The sequence below is a fragment of the Cygnus olor genome, chromosome 4, assembly GCF_009769625.2.
Source record: "Cygnus olor isolate bCygOlo1 chromosome 4, bCygOlo1.pri.v2, whole genome shotgun sequence".
Taxonomy (NCBI): Eukaryota; Metazoa; Chordata; class Aves; order Anseriformes; family Anatidae; genus Cygnus; species Cygnus olor.
In genome coordinates, this window is record NC_049172.1 from 36,145,887 (window position 1) to 36,171,199 (window position 25,313).

Genomic DNA, 25,313 nt, shown 5'->3' on the forward strand with positions numbered 1-25,313 from the left:
TTGTTTTTAAAAAAGAGAACATATAATTAAGTCACTATTTAAAAAAGGAGAAAGGATGAATTTAGTAAAGAGAAAAAGGTGGGAAGGAGGCCAGGAGAAGGGGAAAAAGCATAAAAAAACTTCTGAAGGAAGCAGAAGCAAAATATGTCTAAGTTCTCCATTGTGTTTTTTTCCCCCAGTATCGGCCACTTCAAACTGATGGATTCTAGCTTTTTTTTTTTTAAACTGATACTCAATGATAGCAACCTGATAGTTCAAGAGCACACTGTTCACACCACACACTCCTCTTGATGTTAAGCAATCTCTGCCCTCAGAACCTCTTAATATTTCACAGTTGTAGTTACAGAGAAGGACCTACATTATTATTTCAGAAAAAGTTAGAGGTGGAAGGGGAAAAATGACCAAATTGTCAAGGTTTTACCACATGAAAAGCCCCTGCATAAGGTACATCCACAGGAAAAAAAATTACAATTACTGCACTTGTTATACTAACCTCCCTGCTGCTACACATAGAAAGAAGCTGGCCAAGGATAAGAACAGAAGTAAATTGCCTCATCTTCCAACTAATCTTCAGCTGCCTTTCATTGCTGGGGGCCTCCATCACTTATCATAAAACATGCTCTGTCACTCCAAAGATGCTAACTCAAACCAAGACAGCAAGGTTTGCATACTACTTCTGTCTTGTTACCAACAGCATTCTTGTTGCCCCACTTCACTGCATTTTGTTTTTTTTGGTACCTCAGCCCTACCAACAGCACAGCATCCTACACCGTAAGCTCCCTTATATGCACACGTGCTAGGATGAAGGGCACGGTAGAAGACACCAGACGTACTGTTACAGCCCGCTAGAAGAGGCGCATTGCGTTCTCACAGTTTTGAGTAGAGCCTGGATCCAATGGAGAGCCATCACATGGTAGGTTTTTTGTGTTTTTTCCCCCCCCCCCGCACTTTTCAGCAAAGTTGGCGACCAAGGCATGTCAACACAGTAGCCAAACCACTGCATAGGGCACAGTACAAGTCTGCAGGGCAACAAGTTACTTGTTTAAAATCTTCCTTCAGATATTCAAGCAAAGTTACAAGCAAGTCCTTTTTAAGGACAAAAAGCAAGAGAACAAACCCAAAAAATATGTAGGTGAGTATCAGCTAACCCTGCCTGTACGCTAGCCATGACAGAACAAAAGGCTAAAGGAAAGAAAGAATCAGCAGGAATGGTTCCAGAGGAAGTCAAGACGTGATATCCTTTACATATTGCGATGTAGCTTTGAAATCAAGAGTTTCTGACAATACGTTAGGAAAAAAGACTCAGACCCGTTTTCTCAGGAAGTAAGAGAGTTTCTATTTCATTTTTATGAAGCTATAACCTTTGAACAAATCAATGGAGGAAGACATCGGGAACAGTCAGAACTGTACCACCATCTCACAGCTCCAATCCACTGCCATCAGCTCTGCACTGGAGACTCACAAACCGCTCATTGTCAAGCACACATGCTTTTTTGGGTATCAAGCTCAGGAAGCTGTTATGAAAAAATAATACAGAAAATGGAAGAAATGGAAAAATGCCAGACAGCTTAAGTAAGGTTTGAAATCCATTCTCCAGCTACAAAGCTGCAAGAAGTTACTCGATTTTAAGGCAACTTCTATACTTGGTAAAATAAGTATACTTATTGTAGCTGTGAACACAGCATCTGCCTTGAAATGTGGAACCACGTGGATTGAGTCAGGGCCTCAAGCAATGATGTACACAGCACCACCAAGTTCAACTGGGTAAGCAGAAAACACTGCAGTGGCAGATGGAGCAAACCAAACACCTTAACTTTCATTTCCTGAAGGAGCATCTTCTAGTAGCACAGCTGCTAAGCACCGCGTAACAATGACCCAGAAACACTGGTAAAATTTGTTTTGGTTTCCTGTTTCCAAGCCAAGTGACAACTTCGATTCTGGGATAACAGGAAACGTCAGTATCAGAGGCATTCTCTTCAGACAAGGCTGACCACAGATAACTTCTGAATGAACTGCAAAACTCGTACTTGACAAACTGGACTTATCTTGAACCTCAGCCTTCAGTCAGTCAGAGGACTTGGTTGATGCTTAAATGAGTAGGAAAGATTAGAGGAAGAAAGCTACAAGATGCATTTGTCTCACAATTCACGGAACAAAAATTAACTCTGTACCAACCAAGCATGCCTCTCATGAGAGCTCAGTTCCAATACTATGGTAACAAGTGAAAAATTCATATTATCAATCCCACCAGTCTTTGCTGAGAACTAATGAGTAAACAGCACTCTTAAATTCAGAAAATCAACCAGCTAAACAGAATTTGTTTTGAGCCCTTCGGGCTACAAAACAGCAACTATTAAGTACTTAAAACATCGAATTCAGCCCAGCAGCACCTGCTACTATTTTTGAAGAGTTTTCACATAGTGCATATGTGAATGTTTATTTCAGTCAGATAATGAGTCACACTCACTGGAACTGGCACAGATTATATTCAAAAACAAAAGCAATTCCATAAACTACACACTAATAAGGCAGATACAAAGGTTCTCTGGATTACAGTACAAAGCACAATTTAGCAGCAGAATAAAGCTTAAAGCTAGACAAGAGAACTGACATCAGCACCCTTGCTAATCATAGTACAAAAGCGCCTCTATATTTTGTCAAAGTGCAAAATGAGCCCACATAAATCACTCTTTGTTATTTGAAAATATCTGGGATTCTTAAAGCTTGATCTATTTTTAACATTTCAGTATTTGTCGTTGTAATGAAAGCTGTATACTGCCTCACAAAATCCTGTGCTATCTATGTAATGAAGGAGCTTCTTCAGTAACTGCTTTCCAAAAAGAGTTCTCTAAAAGACAGCAGGCACATGTGCAAAGATGTATTTATGTATATTTAATTTTTTTAATCCTTTTTGACATTGTCTGAAAATTTTGCATACAGTTATTTCTTTTAATCACCAAAAAAAAAAGCAACTGGTTTAAGCCACAGGAATATTGTAAGTACCAATTATCTGTCATGTCACCTACAACTACCAACCACACATTATTTGCTCAAATATTTTTCCAGGCTTAAACAATATTGGTATTGGAACAATGTTCAAATCCCATAACCTACTGAGTATATTTTTAACTTCTCAAGCTTAATCTAGTTGATTTCTAGCACAGAAAACCAGTGTCTAATGCAGGAAAAGTTGTTTGTTTGAAGTGATAGATAGACATATATGAAAAGTTTATTAATAAATGGAATTGTAAAATACATACTTATACTAACTACTAGCTACAAAACTGCATGCCGATCAAACCCCTAATTCTGAAGTAAAACTGATGCTTTTGAAAGGGTAACAAGGCAAATGTCACGCGACTCAAGCTCACCAGAAGCCCATGGAGGCTTCTAACATAATTTACTGCAAAACAAGGTTTGCTGCTTTTGTTTCAGACTAAGAAAGGACTTGTGTGCCTCTCAGCTTTTTTTCTGCTAGAGCTGCAAAGCTTATCAGCTGGTCTAACATAGGACTCCACCACTCTTGCCAAACATTGTCCTGTTTATATCATGAGACCACCGTATCATGAGACCATCATAACTATAGAAACAAGCTTGTTTGCTTGGTTTTGAAGTAGGCTAAAATGTGACAAGCTGCTCACCCACAGAGCATCAAATGATCAGGGTAATACTGGAATCCAGTAATTCTCAAGCAGCATTTTGAGTAGATTATAAAACAGAAATAAGAAATTCTTATTAATTTTTCCCACTCACTCATATGTAAAATTTTGATGTAGAAAAGAGTACATCAGCTAGGATACTTGTAGAAAGCATCATTTAGCACAGTGGTGGTTTTGTTTTTATGTTGTTGTTTTTGAAAGCTTGTAGATAAGACTATATGCAATATCTCCTTACATAAGGTGTATCAGCTGAAGATGTCAGCCACGCTTTAGCTATACTTTCCTTAAATTTTTATGGATTTATTTATTTCTCTTCTCGTCACATGTATCTGAGATGTACCTCGTTCAGCTGCTGGCACTAGTTCAAAGATGTAGGAAATAGTGGATGTGTGTCTAAGTGGAGAGGGAAAGGAAGGAGGAAGGGGCCCGGAAAGAACAGATAATTTGCCTTTTTATTTCAAAAAGGACTTAACGTTCCATTTAGATCCCCTCAAGCTGCAGCTCAAGAGGCCAAAATAGTTGCATGAAGTGTTTAAAAGCTTAGAGCTGCTAAATAAATCAAAAACAACTTGTTCTGGCCAATCTTTCTTACAGTTCTCACGTGGTCAAGTAACTTTGCTTACTGACAAACTGTCAACTGTCCTTGTCTGGTTTGCTAAGTATTATGACCCATAATTCTCACATCATTTAAAGTTGCTTTTCCCCTTCTAGATAACATCTGCTCTTCTCTCAGGTAGAACCCACTGAAAAAAAGTCTCCAGAATTGTTAAGCACTGCCCAGCTCCAAGGAAGTATTGCTCCCGTCCCTCCCCAGCAAATTCACTAATAAATCTTTGCCCATGATTGACCAGTAGAACCAAGAATAAAATTACAGGTCTCAGACCTTCCTTCTCATCTCTCCAGTAGGCACATGCTCAGTTTTTCATCTTAGTATTCTGCAAAGTACTTTAAAAGGGCAGTATTTGCCATTTTTCTTTTCCAGAGAAGTAAACTAAAGCTTGGAAGAAAGAAGCAACTCACCCAGGGGCACAGGGAAGGATCCAAGAGAACACTTCATATTTTACAAACATGATAAAACACTGCTTTGCTCCAAAAGAACATCCCAAGTACTGAGAAAAGATGCAGAATGTGAACTAGAGAGAAGTAAGGGAAGGGGGAAGACGGCCCTCGTCACTTCAGAACCCTCTTTTGAACTTTTGTTTCAGTCCTGAACGTACTGTTGAGGTCGCTTGACTCACCTGCTGCATTAAGGTTTTATTTTCCTTATGCTTGTGCTCCATTTCATCCATCTCTCTCCCTTTACCTTGTTTTCCAGTGCTGAAGTCAAACAAGGAAATAGCTGCATGTCTTGGACAAACAGGAAGAAGGATGGCAACCAGAAGCTAAATATTTCTTCTGCTCTTTCCCTCCCCATTTCTAGTTCCCAGGTGTTCCATCCATCGCAGGAGCCAAACACCTCCGATGATGCCTTGCTGACTCACGCGTCGGACCTCAGCTCTGCATCCCTTCAGAAGCCCAAATGCCATACCACATTGTTCCTTTGCACTAGGCTTCTTTTTAGGTCCTGTTTGTGTTGGGCACAGGGCAGTGACAGCTGTCACCACTGAGCTTCGTTACCACAAGGCATGTACCTGGGAGGACAGCCGGGAAGTAGCTAAAATAGGTCACCTTAAGTAATGTTACTTCAAGCACAGTACTTCACTGTTTCCACTTGCAGAAATCCTAAATGGTGAAATTAAAAGTTTGGCTGAGGTTTTCCCTATGAAATTAGCACTTGTATATTTCTACATGGAAATAGATTAAGGGATGTTTTTCGGAAAGCATTTTTAGGAAGCCTTTAATAAATGGCTCTACTATAAGCACCACAACTCAAGGACACAGAATTATTAGTTACTTTTTAAAATCAGTGCTGTAACACCTACTGGGAGCAGCCACACTCTTCCTGAAAAAGTGATGCCTTTAAAAAAAATAAAACATACTGAATGAACTCAGCACAAAATAAAGCATGTTAGTATCTTAACTCTAAGAGCAGAAACTTCATTTCCAAGATTTCATAATAGTCCAAGTGTTCTACTTTTAGTAGCATTAAACACTAAGGAGTGTAAACAGATTGCTGCAAAACAAACAAACGTGATATGAGGAAAACACTGGATATATTATTACTTTCTTTAAATACTTAAGACTTGTTTTCCAGGAAGCACCATCTTTTCTCACTGAGCAAAATAAGGAAAAAACAGTCTCAGTGGAAGTTTCCACTCTCCTGGCCATCATCCTGATCATCTGTTCCGAATACACACAAGGCCAAAATTTCCTGTTTTCAAACTATTGTCACCATTTTCTAGTCTTGTGCTGTCGATTCTAACTTTAGCTTGTTAAATAAACAAAAGAAAACACTGCAAATACAGCAGAACAATACTTGCACACAGATTTGCTGTGAGCACTGTTTCATAAGTGATGGTTCAGCATGTGAACTAACTAGTCTCCCAGCATTACGCAGCTAATTAAAGCATCAAAAACAGGACAAAATACAACTCAGATGATAATTTTAGCACTCTAACTGCTGTTTTGTCAATCTAAAACTAATTGAATGTTTTCATAATCCTTCACAATTTTTTTTTAATTTATTTTTTTTTTATTAAAGTCTTGTGCCTATTCCCAGTGTAATTATACAACCAAATCTGTATCATCTTCTCCATGTCACACTGATCCTTATCATGACTGGTAGCATCAGCCACTTCAACACTTTTCTGCACTATGTCAGAAATTTTGTAATGGCAAGCACTAGCTTCTCTGCAATACTCCTACACATCAGAGAACTATCGCCGCATCTTCACCAAAGGCGAACTGACTCACCAAGGTAATGCAATGAAGCAGGTCTCCAGTGGAGCCAGGAACTGGGCCATCACGTCTCCAAACTAGGACCAGTGACCAGACCATCCTTCCAGCTTCCCACATCATCTCACCCACCCCTTAACACCTACATTGTGCTGTTTCTTATCTCTTGCAAGCTTACCTTTTTGCTTTGTTCTGCTACACAACGCCCACCCTGAGTGGCTAACACACAGCTTCATACCAGTCTTGCCAACAACATGCTCCCTATGACAAAAATGAGCTTCGCCATCTCCTCTCACTGTTTCGTCAGCAATGAAAACGTAACACCATATCAGCTACTAGGAGGAAAGTTAACTCTATCCTAGCTGAAACCAGGACAACCACTTTTCGTGGCATACAGAGAAGTATATCTGTTGCAGGTCCCTTACCCACTTATCTGCATGGCACCTTTGGCTTGCTGCCCTTGTTCTCAGAACATCTCCCACATTTCATCTTTTCCTCTCTCATCAGAAGCACATCCTGGGCACCTTCCTCTCATCTTTCCCACACATACATACAGTCATGTTTTTGTGTATTTATCAGACAAAGGTGGTGCAGTTGGTGGGGTTTTCGCCTTTTTTAAAAAAAAAAGTTACTTGAGTCTTTTCATCAACTCTTAATTAAAAGTCCCTTCCCCCTCCCAGTCTTAATCTAAGAAAGCAAAACATTCAGGGTAGGTTCTGCTTTTTTATTATTATTATTATTATTATTAAATGACTGTACACTTCTTATTACAAGGATTAGTGCAGCGTTGACAAGACTCCCTGCACACGACAACCCAGGCAAGAAGCAAGCCGCACTGTGTTCGACTCCGGCTCCACTGTCCTGAGCTCAGGAGTACACATCGTGACAAGTTGCATGAGAACAATGTATAGAAAACCAAAAAAAAAAATCACTACTTATAAAGACACAATTAATCTAAAGCTGAAATGTCAAGCCTACACTCCATGGATATCACCAGCTGCTTTCCCACCAGTGGCAGGGGATGAAATATTCCACCATTTATTTTTGTCTACTCATTTTTCATTCCCTAGCTGGGTAGTCATTTTGAAGTGGTGCTTGTAACAGGGTGTGAAAAATTGCCAGTCTTCCAGTTGACAAACCCAGTGCTTTTTTTTTTATTTTGTACAGATTCATTTTTCATTTTTCCTTACTTGCCTGTGCAGATATCTGTCTTCATAAACTGAGAAAGCCTTAGACACAAAGAAAAGCAAGACATTAGAACTGTGTAAAAACTCCATCACTATTTTGGACCCTTTAAAGGACACTGAAGTTGCAATGAACAAACGTACAACACACGCTTCACTGTTTCATGTTTGGATCACTCAAGTGTGCTCAAGCTGCACACAAGACAGACAATTCTACAGATGACCACACAGGCCAGGCATTCTGCATGTCATCTCAATCAAAATATTCATTGGCTTAAATGCTGTGTTTTGTATTCCCCATAAAAGAAAGGGGATTTGGGCTACAGAAGCAACATTTTCTCCAAATTCAACAAGGGATGATGAATTAAGGCGGAGTTGAGGACAGTGCAAAGTTACTCCGTAATTCCTACTAATTGCCTCCCCATCTAGCTAGTGTGGCTTAAGCTACTAGTTGCTTGCCTACTGAAAGAAGCTGCTAGACGTCTATTAACACTCATGGAAAAGTCTCCAAAGGAAATTCCAGACTATTTAAATAATCTTTACAAATTAAATTTAGGACATGTTGACACTCCATCCTTATCCATTCCTTGCGAGACCAAGACTGTATGTTCTGTGTGCTAGCTGACATTTTTGCAAGTCAAGCATCTTCAGACTAGAGCTGGAGCCTCTTCTGTGAGTCAGCCACTATTACAGCAATGAGAGGGCTCATACTTTGTTGGGCCACTTTGGGCATGCTGAAGGGAAAGCTATTGTTCTGCCAAGGTACTACAAGGAAAATCAACACACTATATTTTAAATACTGTAAGACATTGCAAGGAATTCCTTATTGCAGGGAAATGGGGAGAAATAGGACAGACATGCTCAGCGTTGTTTACATTATTTTAGGAGCAAAATTATCAACCTTCCCACTGCAAATCAGGTCTGCAATGTGCATGAATCAAGTGGGCAGAGATGGAAAAAGAGCTGGTAAGAAAATTCAAAAGTAAAACAAAAATCAGCATTGTGTCCGATACATACATCCACCCTTAATCACTGAGAACCACTTCGAAACTCTGCTCAGAGCATTTTCACAGCAGACCTGAAGAACTCCAGACAAAGAAATCATTTCTAAATAAACCAGCACAGTCAAAACTACCAATACATTATAACATAAATTGCTTATACTACGCTGAGATTCTATTATAATAAAAAAACTGTTTTTCCTAGATGGCAAACAATATACTTTTTAAGGTTCAAATAAGTCACTAGTAGTTACAAAAGGGTTAAGATGAAAAGTCAGCTACGTTGCATACTTAACTATATACCAGCATACTTGAAAATTAAAAAGCTTCAGTATAACAACTCTGAGTAGCTTACAAAAAGCTACTCACTCTCATCAGCTCCAGTAAAAAAGTTTTTTGTTTCCTAGCTTCTAACAGTACCATCACACAACTTATTATTAGATCAACAGTTTTGTAGAATTTAACCACCACGACCAACTAATTTATCTCTTTTCTTCCCACCCCACAGCAACCTTATGAATCCAGATTTGTTCAGAAACCAACTCCTTGGAATCGCTTTGCCACAATTGCTTACCACAAGAGCCGAGGCGCCCTGCCGGAGGAACCTGAGCGCCGGCACGCCAAGCCCCAGCCAGCCAGCATCTGCTCCCAACAGCTCGCTGCAAGCCTGCGTGTTGACAAAACTGAAGGACTCGCACTACTGTTTTAACAGCCAAGAAATAACATATGGTTCTTGAATAATGATACAAATATTAAGATAAGCTAAGTGTTTTAGAGGACTGTATTAACACACCTACGTATGCCCACATATGCCTGTAATGCACTGAAGCAATACATCACGGAACTCCTACTTGCACTTTGTGGCATAAAACTTCCTTTTTTTTTTTTTTTTAAATGAGTTAGCAATACAAGTGAACAAACGGGTGGAGGTTTCGACCGGTGCTTCACAAAGTTTTATCAAGTCCACTTCTAAAACAAAACAAAAGCTAAACCATTTAAAAAACATATTTCAAGCAGAAAGATACTGTTCTCTAAGGAAGCCCTTGTTTACTTAATCCAAATCATTTTCCGTACACATGAATTAAAAAGCAGAAAAATAAACAACAACAGCAGTTTTTTCTAGTTTACCTCTTTAAGTCTTCAGAAAACTTAAGCAATGTCCTGGCCATTTCTGTAGTTGTGTCTACCCCAAAATAAGCAAGGCTTTCTTTTTCCTGTCGGCTTTCCATCTCACTATACACCACCCTATCCTCATAACCTTTGACCAACAGGAAGTAGACACAATGGCCTGAAAATAACAGCAATTGTAAGATTTCGAATGATTTAATACATGAGGGGTGGGTTTAAGACTTGAAAAACCTTCCCTTGCTTCGGTTTTCAAAACGTTGCTTTAAAAGCATGCTACCTGCATAGACTCACGATGTTTGTTACAGATTCAAGGCTGAACTAGGTTAAAAACAGTGCAACATCATTCAGTGTACAGAGGTACAAATTCTTGCATATATTGAGGTTCTGCATTGAAGTCAGTCATTAGACTGTTTCATAAAACCAACTCAATTTTATGATAGTGTAAGCAGTAAAAAGCAATAGAAATTTCTTGCAGCATGGTATCTTGTTTTCCAAATCATTATTACATCCCAGTATGAACTGTAACCAGTAGTCCATTTAAACACTGCAGTTAAAAGAATAAAAAGAGTCTTATGATCAAAAGTCACTGAACAGTCTGCTAATGAGAAGGACTTTCCTAGTTTGAAGTAGTCAAAGAGCACTTCATGTTACAGAGGGAAAGGTCTTTATCCTCCCCTGATGTAAAGGCCCATGCAATGACACCACAGACATTTTCATTACCAATATAAAAGTCATGTGCTTTAAATTTTACTAACATCTTGGCATGAACACTCCAGAGTTATAGATTCCGAAGTCCAGACAGGCAATTAGAGCATTTCTTTTCATTAGTTCTAATGATTTTGTCTTGCATTCCAAGTACTGGTTGATTGCTGTCTTGCAAACCCACAATCACGTCCTGTTTTTGTTGTCATCCCTCCCCAAAGGCTTCAGGTTCCTCCTGTGCGGTTACACTGCAACACAACCAGGTCACCAAGATAAGAGCAGAATGAGCCGACTCTGAAAGGGATTCACCCCTCTCGTAGAGAGCCCTACTCTATCTCCTGAAGAGGGGAATGGGGGGGGGGAAATAATCAGTGCCTTTTTTATATGGCCTCCTTGTTGGGAGCTTAAAACTACTAGATCAAGGGTTCTTCCTCAATCACTGAAGCTGATAACATCCCTCTGTCTTGGAAGTGCGAAGAAATTTCAGGCTAGGGGTATTACTGAGGAATAATTACAAGCATGCCAAAACACAAGGTCCTAATAATATCCCAACACAATTCCAAGCATGCTTGCTACCCTGCGGACACACTTGATCATGCATTCACTGAACCTCTACCATACATCAGGCACTGACTGCATGGTTTTAGAGGCATTTCAGTCACAGAAATGCACTTGAAATACTCTTTCCTTAGCACAGGAAGCTCGGGCACTGCCTTTCTGCAGTATAAGACTGGATCTAGCCCATCAATGTGGTATTTCATTAAGGCCTGCAAGCACTCACACTAACCACAGAGGAGCTCCTGATGATATATTCCAGCACAGTACCCACAACCACTTCCAAATGCAAGATGGCTGTACTGCACACGAGCAAGCTTTTCAGCACAGCAGCAGAAGCCACACAGCATAATCATAGCTCAAAGCAGAAATGGTTCAACAAGGAGAGTAAATGTGAGGTTCCCTGCGAGTTCACAGTTTAAGAGTCCCTTGAAACCACTCTGCCTGTTAATAGGATCCTCCTTTCCCTTCCCCCATGTTAAGACAGACCCTGATGCCATCACACCAATGAATAACAGAGAAAGGATATCCTGCCTAGATTTTCCACTATACAGATCAAATCATCAATCCAGAGAGGTCTCTGCTTACACATGGGATAAAAAGAAGATGCTTCCAACTGATAAACCCTGAGAGGAAGCAAGGTTGGCTCCACGACTATTTTTAAGTAGTTAGCATTCACACAATGGCCTAAAATTAATGGCCAACCTCCAGGGCCCACAAATACTTCACTTCAAAAAATATTAAGGAGGTAAGCGTATTTGAGAGAAAAGAAATGAACTACAAGGTACAAGAAAATCACACTTCTTCCCAGACTCACCTTGAATCAAGTCCGCATGCTTAATTTAAATAAGCGGAAAGATAGGAAGCGTTAGGTTGTTTTCTCTAAAAACGCAGCATTTCCTTTGAGAACTGCTGTGAGAAACCCAACTGCACAGCTCTGGTCATTTTGACTAATACTCTTTCACTGTAAGCATCATATGACAAAAAGTAAGTAAATGCAGAATAATAAGAATATCTTTATGTAGCTGTATCATGAAAGAAGGAGCTTGTTTCTCAGCCCAAATTTCAGAGGCCAGCCACCACAGCTGTGCTGCAGCAGGGCTCTCTGCTACATGGGCAGAGCTCCCAGCTGAACAGCTCCCAACATGGTACCACCCGACAAAGGGCATTGAGTTGACCAAACAGCCAACAGTTCACATCTCAGTTAAAAGCATTTGACATCTAAGACTTCATCCAAACATGATACAAAAAAGGGCACTTCGTGCATCTGGTTAGTACACGAATGCAAACATCTCCAGTATCATCTAAGGATATAAAATTCAAATGACACTGTTTTCAACATTAAATGCACAGAAAATGCAATCCTTATGCCAAATATTTCCTAGGATAAACAACAAGATAAGGCAAAATGCACTTTAGTATCAACTTTCTCATCTAAAAAATGCCCCAAACCCAGACATGCTTAATATCATCATTCATCTTTCCCTTTAAGTTCTGAGAAGGATTTGGTGTTTTTTTGTTGTTGTTGCTTATATTAAAAAAAGATGTCTAGCCTTCTGGATATTTTTTGTTGTTGTTCTTTTTAAGCACAGCATCCTTCTGATGAATAACTGCTAAGGGAATAAGAATTGCATAGAATTTCTGATCTCACCACAAACTTCATTCCCCTCCTCCTCTGTGCACTAGATAAAGTGAACAATTAGCCTGCTGTTTGCTCAGTACAGTGAGACTGTTCATGTCTTCATTTGTATCAGATCACATCACAAAGCACAGAAAAACATGAAAAATAGATAAAATGAAATAACTAATCATTAAACCACCAACACTGCTATGAGAAATTAAATGTCAGGGTTTTATTTTTTGTATTTCTTCCTAAATTTTGAGCATATTCAAGTGTTACAACCCCCTTACTTCAGCTGGTTTGCAAAGCACTTCACATTTTTAAGCTTTGCTCTTTGATGTGAAAAGCAAGCACTGCATTATCCAACTGCTTTTTACGCCTTTTTGTGAGAGTTTCACTTACTATAAAAATTGTTTAATTTTTAACTTACAGGCAGCAAAGGAACTCTAAAACTGGATGCCCTGTTACTTACTGTATCGGCTCTCTATACATCTAAAGGGTATCTACTTTGTTTACACTCTGGAAGCTCTTACTACTGCCAGCACAGGAACAATGTAACTGTGGAAAGGGGAAAACATGTTTTTCTAAATTTTTTTTTGTCTTCTAACAGAATTATAAGGTACACATGCAGCAGGCTGAAAATATTTTTAATTGCTGGTAGATGGAAAAAACAAACTACCTCAGCAGGTACTTTGTTTCAACTCCTAACTTAACCCTTTTCATTCTGGAACTGTGAGTACTAGCAATTGCTAGATAACTACAAAACTAATTTTTTTTCCCCCCAGTATCTGTATTATGATGACTTTGAAAAGGTTTATTCTGTATTTTCAACACAACCATTACTTAATCCTTCAGACGGAAAGTGTTCTGGAGCAGCAGAGCAGTGCAAGTTCTTATACAAGATTTTAAATCTTGTTTCTATCTTCCAACTCTTAAGAAAATATCACATTTGTATGAACTTAGATGACTGATTTCAGTTAGCTTTTAAAAGAATACATATGTGTATGTGTGTGTGTATATATATAAAGATATACCACCATAACAACATACCAAACTTGAAGCAAAGGAAATGTCTCATTTTCCCCTCACTTACAGGGGCACCCGAAGCCTTTTCCCCCCAAGGAACCACCAGTACCACTTATGTTAGGGCGTGTGACAAGTTGTCCAGGTGTCCATCAGGCACAGCTGGCTGGGAGGGATGCTGCTAGTCTGGCTGGTTCTTGCGCAGGACCCTTCAGCAAGCCCCCTGCACATCATGTCTCCAGGGCCTCCCTCCTGCTTTACAGGCTGGCAGCACTGCCCAACGGGAAAGACTGCAGTGCTCCATTTCCAATCCGTGATATGTGGCCTGGTAGGGCGCTTGCCTTCCACATCCAACATTCAGTCTCACACAGGCTTTCTAAGGTGTCATTTACCCTCAGTGCTAAACAGATTTAAGGCTTGTATTCAAGTCTCCGAGTGAATGGCTCCCATACTTGTACAATCATCTACCCTCCCTCCCAGACCTAAAGGCCAGCGCAAGTGCTGAAAAAAAAAAAATGTAAACAGCTCCTCTAAGCAATATTCAGCTGACCTTCACATCTGAGCAGGTTAGTTCTGCCTCTGTCTCAAGTGTCTTTCTTCTACAGAGCTTCAGAGCTGAAGCTGCTTATTCACTACATGAATCGTGACAGAAGAACTGGAAGACCAACAACAACAACACCAAGCCATAATTTCAGAAGCTGCTGATGCAGAATGATTATATCTTCACTGTCACCGACTGTGAAGATAAGACACCTACAAACATCACATTATCATACTGCTGCAGCCAGTCCCCTATTAAACAGGTGCCACTTCACCCAAGCTACTACATAATTTGAGAGCACTAATTTTTCCTCGGTAAGTAGGGAGGTCAGAAGAATGAATAAAAGGGAAACAAATATACTCTCACTTTTGAAAATATGCTCACTTCCTAGGGTGGCAGGAACACCCATTCTTACTCTCAATTTTAAAATTTCTCATAAAAAGTAAGACTTCAGCAGATGAGGCAAGTCAGCTCAGATTTTGCTAGATTAAAACTGAATTATTACACAGCAAAGATCAGAAGACTGAGGATGAGATGATGAAGTACAAATGTTTAGAACCTCAGTATCACTTCATTTTGGTTCAAAACAAGTGCACTGCTTTTTTTTTTTCCATTAACTTCTAAAATGCAAGGCCCCATGGCATATTAAGCGTCTAAACACTGACAGGACTCCTAACAGCAGTTGCTAATAAACACTGTCCAAATTGCTTAAATCCAGAGAAAAATTATTTTGGCAAAGTCACTGAATAAAAGCAGCAATAAAAAGCATTTATGCCGAATTCTTGGCACTTTAAGTAAAATATGCCAATCAATCAGTTAGTCGCTTTGTGAGCAATAAATAAGCATAACCAGCATTAATCACATGCTTTCCACCCCCTCACAACTCGGCTCAAATGCTGTAATAAAAATAACTTAGACAAACTATTTAATAGTCTATTATACTAAAAACACCCTCTCCAAAGTGTTGGGGATCACTTATTTCCTGCAGTAATATGTGCTTGAACTGGACATACAAATTCAACACCTTCTGCCCGAGCAAGCTGATGACAGTGTGTGATAGTGTTTGAAGGAAAAGCTACGGCTGAGCTTCTCTAAGCTTTTAAGAGAGGTATCACATCGCACTCACAGAACTGACACATTGCCCACAAAACAGAAAGAAACTAAGTTCCAGTGATTTTATCAGGTAACACAAATGAGCTGACACAGTAGAGAAGCATATACAAAGGACTGCTTTCTCATTGATTCACAACATTTAGGTTGTTATTTCCAGTCCAGGTTAAACAAATTGGTGTTATGATACTATTGTTAGGCTAGATGTATAAACATGCTCATGCACTTCTGGAAGCAGGCCAGCTAGCTCAACAAACATAGTACAAAAGAAACAGTTCAGAGGTAGAACACGAGCTTCTTCTTGGGCTCACACACCATGTTGTTATGGAGAGGGAGCAGCGGGTGGGAAGGAAGAAAACGCAACTCAACAGCGGAGCAAAATATTTTGTTATCACTCTTTTAAGAAGATTAGAAAGTTTTCTAGAAAAAAAAAACAGGCTCGATAGTTGGTTCATATGCAGCAAAATAACTTCTGAATATTTCATAGGAAGATCCACACATCGAGTAATTTCTAATCAGCATGCTTTACGCAAGGCGAAAGAAACACTGGAAGTATAGATTTCTTAGAATTAAAGTTAAATTAGCACTCAAAACACAAATTACCATCAGCAAAATTTTACTTGGTACAGAAAAACTTATTTGTTTCTTTATGAGCTAACAGTAAGGACAAAAATAATTTCTGAATAGTCCAGATCTCCCAGTTAGCCTCTATGGATAAGGGCTCAGTCTTAATCCCACTCTTCTGGGATTGCTCTGGCACCTGGCCCTAATTCCCCTTTCTGTGAGAAACGACATTAAAACAAAGATATCAGAGACATTTAAGATATTTCCACACACACACTTCAAAGCATAAGTGTTTTAAGACATGCTGTTTACAGTCGTTTACCAGGGCACTCAGCGTACAGATAGAGTTGAAAGCAAGTATGTATGAACCAACAGACTATGAATTTCCCAAATATTACAGCCAGCCTATGTAATGAGGAAAAAAAGGTCCAACATTTAAATAAGAATGGCAGAGTAACAAACTCAATTCATGGATTACTCTCCCTGTCTTCAACTCCACCTCAGTGAACCTGGAATCACTGAACTGTTCAAACAACGTAATTCCTGCTGATCTGTTTCTTCAGGCATCTCCAGTGGACACAAGATGCAGACAGCAGAAGTGAAAACACCACGTCTCCCATTGAAAAGTATCTTGTAACAGTTCGCCTTTATGATTTGCTCTCTTCTCTTCAAGGCAGACACTCGGAAAGAATAAGCTGGTTTGCACTCATACCAACAAAGGACATTTCTATTTTTGTAATCAAAACAGTTGCCTCATTTCACTGAAAATACTCTATAATTTTAAATTCTATTCAGAGCAACAGATCCTTTGCAGACAACATGCAGCTGTGTATGAAGCTTGCTTTGCCCGTTAAGTAACAAGTACGTACAAACAAGTTCAATTGAGTCCCTTCCAGCAGCTCAGGCAACACCAGGGCTTGACCAAGGTCTCTGAATTAGAGATCTTAAGACTCCTCAACACCGCCAGTACATTTAGAGAGCAAGTTAAAGATGATAGGGAAAATGTTTCCATACCTATATATAGCAGAGATTGAAACTGTCAAGCAATTCATTTCAGCCTATCAACTTGACTTTGCACATAAATTGTGGGCCTGCCTCTTATTTGCTTATCATTGATATCCAGCATGACCTTGAGTTTTAAAATCAATACGAGATGATCTGATACTACCAAGTTATGCCATTATTATTAAACAAGGAAAATTAAAACCAAAAACTTTCTGTGTGTACTTAATGATATGCTGTGAAATATGATCAGTACAGTGTCTATGAACCCTTAGTAACTTGCACAGATTTGTATTTATATATTCTGTCAAATGCACATGAAAGAACATTCTTGTCACAGTGTGCATATTTCCCACTTTTTGACATGCTGGCACAGGTCCTCATGGGGTTCTGGTGAGGTGTTTTTTGACACTGTATCTTCAATAGCTCTTAGACAAAGATCACTTCCTTGCAGGATTGCTGAATAAATAGAGCACATTTGAAAACAGAGTTCAGAAGAGATTACATCACAGGGGTTCCCTTGCCAAAATAGAATTTGTGCTGCTTGTTGTCTCACTAGATGTGCACACATGCATATTAGTGTCACACAGTATTTTCTCTAGGCAACAGAATGGACCAACTGCTCACAACATGCAATGCCAGTTTGAAATGTTGTTGCTCCCCCACCTCCCCAAGCAGATTACTGGGCTAATCTTTAATATACAACAATTCAGCCGTACAGCTAGAGCAGTTATTGCCAGTGCCAGTAATCTGTCTTCCTAAAGACCTGCATTATGAATACTGTAACAATGGAGTCCCAGAATTGGAAGCTTTTGTTTTTCCCTTTTAGCTTGCTAGCAAAAAGGGAGCTTAAGTATATGACCAATCAAATACACTACTTTGCACTTTAAATCCAACATCCTTCGATGAGCTCCTTAACTCATAGCGTATGACCCAGTCAAATGGGATTTCTGTATAGCACCTGTTCTAGCACGTGCATGCGCTACCTGCCATACTATTTGTAAACAGGACAAGGAGTGCCATTTACACCCAACCTCTTCCTGGGCCAAGTCAAAGTCAACCTTCACGGAAATCTAAACAAAAAAAAAGTTACTTGATAAAAGCCGTAACTGCTTCTGCCAGCAACGTAACCCTTAATATTCCCCCTTGGTATACGGGCACAGGAAGCTACATAAAGCAGAAACACATAATTTTAACACTAATGCTACAGAATTTCACAAAGAACAGCAAAGCATGATAAAAAGTCAACTAACAAGGCAGATGCTGACTATGAAAGAAAAATAATTCCATCACCCCGAATCTTACTTGAAAACACAGCCAGATCCCGCATCGGCTTTTATCCAGGTTGCGGCGACTCATCCAGGAGAAAAACCCAGGAACATCTCCATCTCAGCATCACTCGAGGAGAACGCTACGCTCACTTAGTATCAGTTCCCAACTGCAATACAACTGAAAGCTCTGCAATCTTGCAGATTCAATGAAGGTTTTAATCATCTAATGAGATTACCTCATCTGCGTGTGGTTTCACAAAGCAGTCTCAATGGTAGCCCATTACGCCAGTGCCCTGACATGCAGTATCAATCATGCTAATCAGCTTACTCTGATATCACCCCTACAACTAGATGACTGCCATGCACAGAAACCAGAACTGTGAAGTTTCTACCTCACTGCAGCAACACCCACAGGATTAAAAAACTGTGATCCAGGTTTTACCTAAGCTATCAGAAAACACTGATAGATCAAATCATAACATTAATGCCATTTATATTCAACAGGTTATGAGCTATGGTCCAGTTTGAAATTTTATGTATATTCTATACTCAATCATAGCCAAGTACAACAGCTCCTATATAGAGAACATGAAGCTCAGATATAGCAGTTTATATGTTCACAGCTTATAATTTTCTGATGTGAAATTTATCGAGCTTGATAGAATGGTATCAGTAGCTATATTTCCCCCAAATGCAAGCTTCAACGCATCAAATGGACACCATACAGCCCAATACACTGGCTGTTCTACTACTACCAGTATGAAAATGGTACAGTAATTAATGCCATTCACTTACCAAATCAAGAAACAGCCAACCTCTAAGTAACATAACATCTGAACAAATAAAACTTGTTCTATTTCACAGATGAGGCTAATGAGAAGAAATAATTATTAAAACTAAGCTTAGCCTATATTTTGTTCTTCAGTTTCATGGGAAAAAATAGCCCTGAGTTCTAATGTCTTTCTAGGCAACAAGGTGATCCAGTTGTTGCTCATGCAGTTAAAAAAAAAAAAGCTAGCCACACTACATAGCTTGCAAGACAAACAAAACAAGCCCCTCTAGTAACTGCATTTCATACAAGAGAGATTAAGTACCTTGTCCAAAGAAGCACAAGATTCATGGGCAGAAATCTAAGATGTATGTTTTAAATTACACAGTGCTACCTTATCACACTGGCATCGCCCCCTTTCTTTTTCCCCAAAATACCCCAAAATATCAGCATTACCAGAATTTATACACATCTTTAATCAATGCAAGAAAAAACACACAAGCGTAAGCACAGATATTAAGACACAGTTAACAATGTGATTTCCTTTCCTGAAGGCAACTAACATATCTAGACCTGACTGGGGCCTCTAATGCACAGCCCCCTAGACCACAAACCACCTTCCCTGAAGTACCCTTTTGCTATTAGCTACTTTAAGTAAGGGCAAAGGAATGAAGTGAAATAAAGGAGACCAGACAGTACACAAAGCTATGATCTTACAGTAGTTAGGCTAGAAATACACAGAACCTCCTAAAACTTGACAACTGTAAAAAGCAACAATCTCAACAGTAACGAAGAAACTGCTGAAGACCTAGTATGAAGCAGCCTTAAGCCTTTACAACCCTGTTGCTATCAGCCCACTTTGCTGGACCAAGTAAAATCCCTCAATTCTTCTGAAAGCTTCTCAATGCACTGGCATGATACTCATGTAAAACACGAACATAAAAAAGTAAAGTCAGCACAATGACTGGATAACAAGATCAAAAGACTACTCATTCACACGTGCCAACTGAAGCAAGGATTTGTTCAGTAGGGGAAGAGTCCTGAGACAACTTTTTTTTTTTTTAAATGGAGGATATACTACAAAAAGGTAACCTAGTCGCATTTAACATTCCTTATAAAACACGTCATTGTTAAAAGCATCTAGATTTTCTCCTCTGGCTTTACATAGATAAAATAAAAATACATGAAATACATACATAAAATGGTTTGGGTTGCAAGGGTCATTAAAGATCATCTAATTCCAATCCTCCTGCCACAGGCAGAGACACCTCCCACTGGACCAGGTTGCCCAGGGTCTCATCCAACCTGGCGTTGAACACCTCCAGAAAGCAAGTCACTGCTGTCTTCAGGAAGGGTAAGGACGTGGATCTGGTGAACTACAGATGGGTCAGCCTTACCTTGATGAAGCAAATAACCCTGGAAATCACTTCCAAACAAATAAGGCCAAGACAGTAATTGAGAGTAGACAGCGTGGATTTGTGAAAGGAAAAAACACACCTCACTAGCCTGATGAAATAAATGGCTTGGTGGATGAACGAGCAGTGGATTTCCCTTATCTTGACTTCAGGAATGCTTTCAGCACTATGTCCCATGGCATCCTCAGAGAGGAACACAGTGAAACATCGGCTAAATAAGTGGACAGCAAAGTGGACTGCAGTGGATGTACTTCCAGGCTTGTGATCTGCAGCACAAACTCAAGGTGGAGGTCAGTTACTGGTGGTGTACCCCAAGGGTCAATGCTGGGGCCAATACAGTTCCGGACCTTCACTAATGATGGGACAGAACACACCCTCAGCAGGTTCACAGACAATATGAAACCAAGAGGAGCAACTGATACACCAGAAGGCCATGCTGCCACTCAGAGGGACCTCAACAGACTGGAAAAATGGGCCAAGGAGAATCTCATGGAGCTCAGCTACGGGAAATACAAAGTCCCACACCTGGGAGGAATAAGCCAGGCATCAATGCAGAATGGCGACCAGCCAGCCCAAAAGCAGCTCTCCAGGGAAGGCTCTCAGAAGCCTGTTTAGCCTAGAGAAGAAAGTGATATTATCAAGGTGTAATAAATACCTGGCGGTTGGAAGCAAAGACAGTGGAGTCCAACAAGAGGCCACAGGCACAAACTAAAGTACAAGTAATTCCTTGTAAACATATCAAAAAACTTCATCGTGAGGTTGACTGAACACTGAATCAGGTTGCACAGAGGGCTCTGTCCTTGGAGATGCTCAACGAAATGGACATGGCCATGAACAACTTGCTCTAGCTGACCCTGCTCTGAGCAGGGGGGTTGGACTACATCTCCAGAGGTCCCTTCCAATCTCAGTAATTCTGTGAATATATAATCAAGCAGCTGTCAAGCATTGAGTTTTGTTAACTGTTTGAAATTTATTTTTCCCCACAACTGCACAGCCAAAGGACAGTTTGCATAAGCAAAGACCTTAGAATCCTCTGTGATTTGAAACATCAGCTATTGAGCAAGAGCATTCTGAAAACAATAAAGTAATTTACTATTTAGGAAGCTATTTTCAATAATCTGTGAACCTCCCCTAACAAAGAATACAGTTGAAATAGCAAGGTAGGTAGACAAGCTGCTACACAGCCTGATCTCTCCCTGTGTAGCAATGTAACTTTGCAAACAGATGTCTAACTACAAATCAGAATTGCTTACTCCACCATCCCAACAAAATAACTCCAATGACAATAAGGAGACAAGATAGCAGTGAGGGAAAATTCATTTGACTTCTATCAGCTTCAAAGGAGTAAGAAAAAAATACCAAATGTTTTACTCCACTTAATACTGACCTTAAAAACAGTATTGTTATTCTGCCACTAGCCATTTTGACAGCTTTTTTTCTCTTTTCTGCTTTTGTTTTCCTAAGCACAGCACTGAAATCTACCTAGAAAGAGCAACGTACTCTTTATAAGAACCAAACTATTGTAAGACAACTTTATACACTTCGACATGAAGTTCATGACAGTAATCACAACACTGGTAAGTGGAACACTGGCAATGCACAAGGGTCTTTTTTATTTTTTTAATAGATCTAAATATTTAATTGTCCCACTCAGCAACTTAATATTGCTTCCAAATCTGAACAATATTCATCAAGTCTTCTAGCAACCTTCTGAAACCAAAATGTTCCTTCCCATCTCCCATATACACTTCCTATTGAAAAATACTGAAGTATTTTAAGGGTTTCTCAGTGTAGCTACTAAAAGAGTTGAACCACAGGGGAGGACATCTTCCTTAAACATGATCCAGTAAGTGTCTCATTTTCAGTCCTTTTCTCACACACACTCAACTTACAACAGATGTCCAGATTAGATAGATCATAAACACAACCAGCTTAAACGTGATTAAATTAAGAAGGTACTATAATAATACCATAGGCAACCTAGAACTTGGACAGTCTAGTCTATCTGTAATAAGGTAACTTAGGTTATTATGTTAATTTCCATAGAGATCTGAAATGCTAATTAAATGAAAAGTAAGAAAAGTATAAGTTGCACCCTCAGCATGGAAGAAGTACCACAGAGAGATCAAATTCTTATTACGTTTGTTTCCTCATGCATCCCAAGTTTGCTCTATGCCTCTGGCTGATATTCTGTGAAACTATCATTTAGATAAACAGAATTCAAAGCCCAGGTAGAAAAGTCACATAAAGCTTAGGGAAGCACAGCCGCGTAGCGATGCGAGACTTCATTTCTAATAACAGAGAAAACTTCAACGGCTTTCTGCAATTCAGTTATCAGCAGTACCATTATTTTCCCACAATATTTGTTATTCACAGTCAAAAGGCACACGCTTTCAAGCGAGTACTTGCTGACTAAACCGAGTCCATGCGTCACACAGATGCTCAAGCACTTGTTCTTATAGGTAATACAACGGTGAATCATCAAGTGTGCTCAGAGGATAAAAAAGAAGAAAAATATATTGCTCTGGAAAAAAAAGGAAAAGAAAATCGGAAAAGGTTTATTGAACTTAAGTTCAGGGGTGGGATTTCCCCCCCACACCTATTTTTTAAGTCACCACTTTCTAAAGACAGGCAAGATTTAGACTGCCATTTAGTAATCCTTCCTGATCATTTACATTTTGTAAGATATTTTTAGAAATTAGAACAAGATTGTATCATTCAAGAGAGGTGCCATTACTCACTTTTCTGTTCATTTTTCCTGAGCGTGTGGAATTAGAGGAAGAAATCAGTAGCTAAGAACTTATGCACACAACTTATCATTCAGAAACAGACTAAGACGAAACTACCAGTCACCTTTTTCATAGAAAAAAGTAACGTTCATCCAATTTCTAAGTTAATTTTTATTGAACTCCTAGTTCCCAGAGTATTTTTCCTAGTGAGAGGTATTCTATAAGCATATTGAAACTCCACAAGCATGTAAGCGACCAATGAATGAGACAGAGCAAAAGACAGGAAGAAACTGATTTGCAGCACATGATCACAGGAAATAGAAACATGCAGACTGAACTGCAGTTTCAGAAAGATTTTGCAATTACTGCCATATACCAAGAAATTATCATCTCAAGCTTACTATATACGACTATAATAATGCTTAATGTCTGACAAGTTATTTTGGGTCATAAAAACATGCAATTTCTGACACATTTCTTGTTGGTCAAAATCTACAGATTGCTCCACACTTCTAACCAACACATTGCAATAGACACAAATGTTGAAAGAAGGTTTTAAGAAAGATCTTCCCACCTGACAGTAATTTCTTTCTGACTCCATTATGATGAAGCAGAGTGTGAAGCTGTACTGGAATTTACACCCACAGAAAACTTTAAAGATGAGAAAACGCTTCTGGAGATGGACATTTGACCACACTGCATATGGGATTGGGGTTGTTTGGGTGTTTTTGTATTTTTGCATATTTAAAAGAGTCTGTCCTGGGAAAGTGCAGATGCTCCTTAGGCCAACGTGCTTTCAAACCTCACTTACAGGATTTACAATGGATATAGCTCAGAACCACAAACCTCAACATATGTGCTGTATGGCACCGCCGAGACCACGTCTGTAAAAAGGCATATCTCAGCCTGCCCTGGCTGTTCCTGTCTAATATACTGAAAAACCCAAGTGAGTAGTGCTAGACAAGATACACATCCATACAGAGAATGATAAACGCACTGTATCCAAACAGCTCAGGACAAGGTAAGCCCGATGGCTTCCACTGATACTGCTCCCGACGGCTTTTCAGACAGGAGAGCAGCGAACAATTTTTATCAGAGGACAGACCATCTGAAGGGTAACCAGCTCCAGGGCGTTGTCTTACTAACAGTCAAAATAAAAAGCTGGCCTAGACAAGTCTGCAGAAGCAGCAGAGCTCGAGCAGAATGAACCCTAGGCCCAAGATGTTGCTAATATGCGACCGGTGCTATCTTCCGATCTCGGTAGTGGGGATTTAGGTCTGAAAATAAAGGATAATATCTTTTTTGGACTCTGCCTCCTGCCCCTAATTTCTGTTCTACATTATCACACAGTGATATGATATGCACACATCAGAAATTACATGATTGTATAATTATATGCGAATGACATTTGGTAAAGTGATTTCAGACACTGTTTCAAGACTACCAAGTAGTCACTGTATTAGGCCATTCCTGAAGCTATGTGAGATCTTACAGCAAAAATTTACAGTCAAAAAGCAAAACTGAGCAGTTTCAATTTAACTGGACTAGAAGCACACGTGAAATACTTCACAAAGCACAGTGGGTTTTATGGAAGAGAAGGAAGTACTGGCTAGCTCCTCCAGGTGCAAAGTATTATGGAAAAACCTGATCTGGAAGAAGGAGGATACTCAATGAGCCCCAAGAAAGACCCAAAGCATCAGCAAGCAGCAAGACATGATGCACGTCTGTGCAAAGCCCTGCCTGCACATGACCAGCTTGGTGCCCATTCCAGCTCTGGTGGGAGACACACCGCACCATGTCCTAAACACCCATCCAGTGCCGCAGTTCTCAAAAGCCATTTTACAAAAGCTCTCTGTACATCTATCTTGGCTACTTTGTCGTCATAATTGTCTTAGAAAGGAACGCCAGTGTATTTCTTTTGCTCTCATTTATACATCAGAGGCATGGCTTAAGACCTTCAGAAAAACAATGCTTGCTCATCCTTCAAGAATCTCGTACAAGTTGTGCATGGGTGTACATGAGCTTGCAGATGTATTTTGAAAGAAGTAGAACAACTGATTTCCTGAAAATGTAATGTCCTGTTTATTTGTCCGTCCTCCCTCCCCCCCAAGGTGATGTAGAGAATTATCACAATTCCAGATGTTTACAAGGGGGAAGGACAACCCATAATAATTTTGCACAGGACAAGAAAGCTTACTGCATAA

At 39.6% G+C, this 25,313-nt stretch overlaps 1 protein-coding gene across 5 annotated transcripts in view; it reads right to left on the minus strand.

Annotated features, from left to right (window-relative positions):
• The window catches only part of GAB1 (GRB2 associated binding protein 1), a 98,458-nt gene that overhangs the window by 42,115 nt on the left and 31,030 nt on the right, over positions 1–25,313 (minus strand). Inside the window, exon 1 of one of the 5 annotated variants that reach the window (XM_040554609.1) lies at positions 18,231–18,373. The exons of 3 other annotated variants lie outside the window; for them this stretch is intronic. In XM_040554609.1, coding sequence (XP_040410543.1) covers positions 18,231–18,284 — 54 coding nt within the window. In that variant the 5' untranslated portion in view covers positions 18,285–18,373. Of the gene's footprint in view, positions 1–9,807; positions 9,827–18,230; positions 18,374–25,313 lie in introns of those variants that run through there. One more of the 5 variants, XM_040554612.1, reaches the window with a different exon arrangement.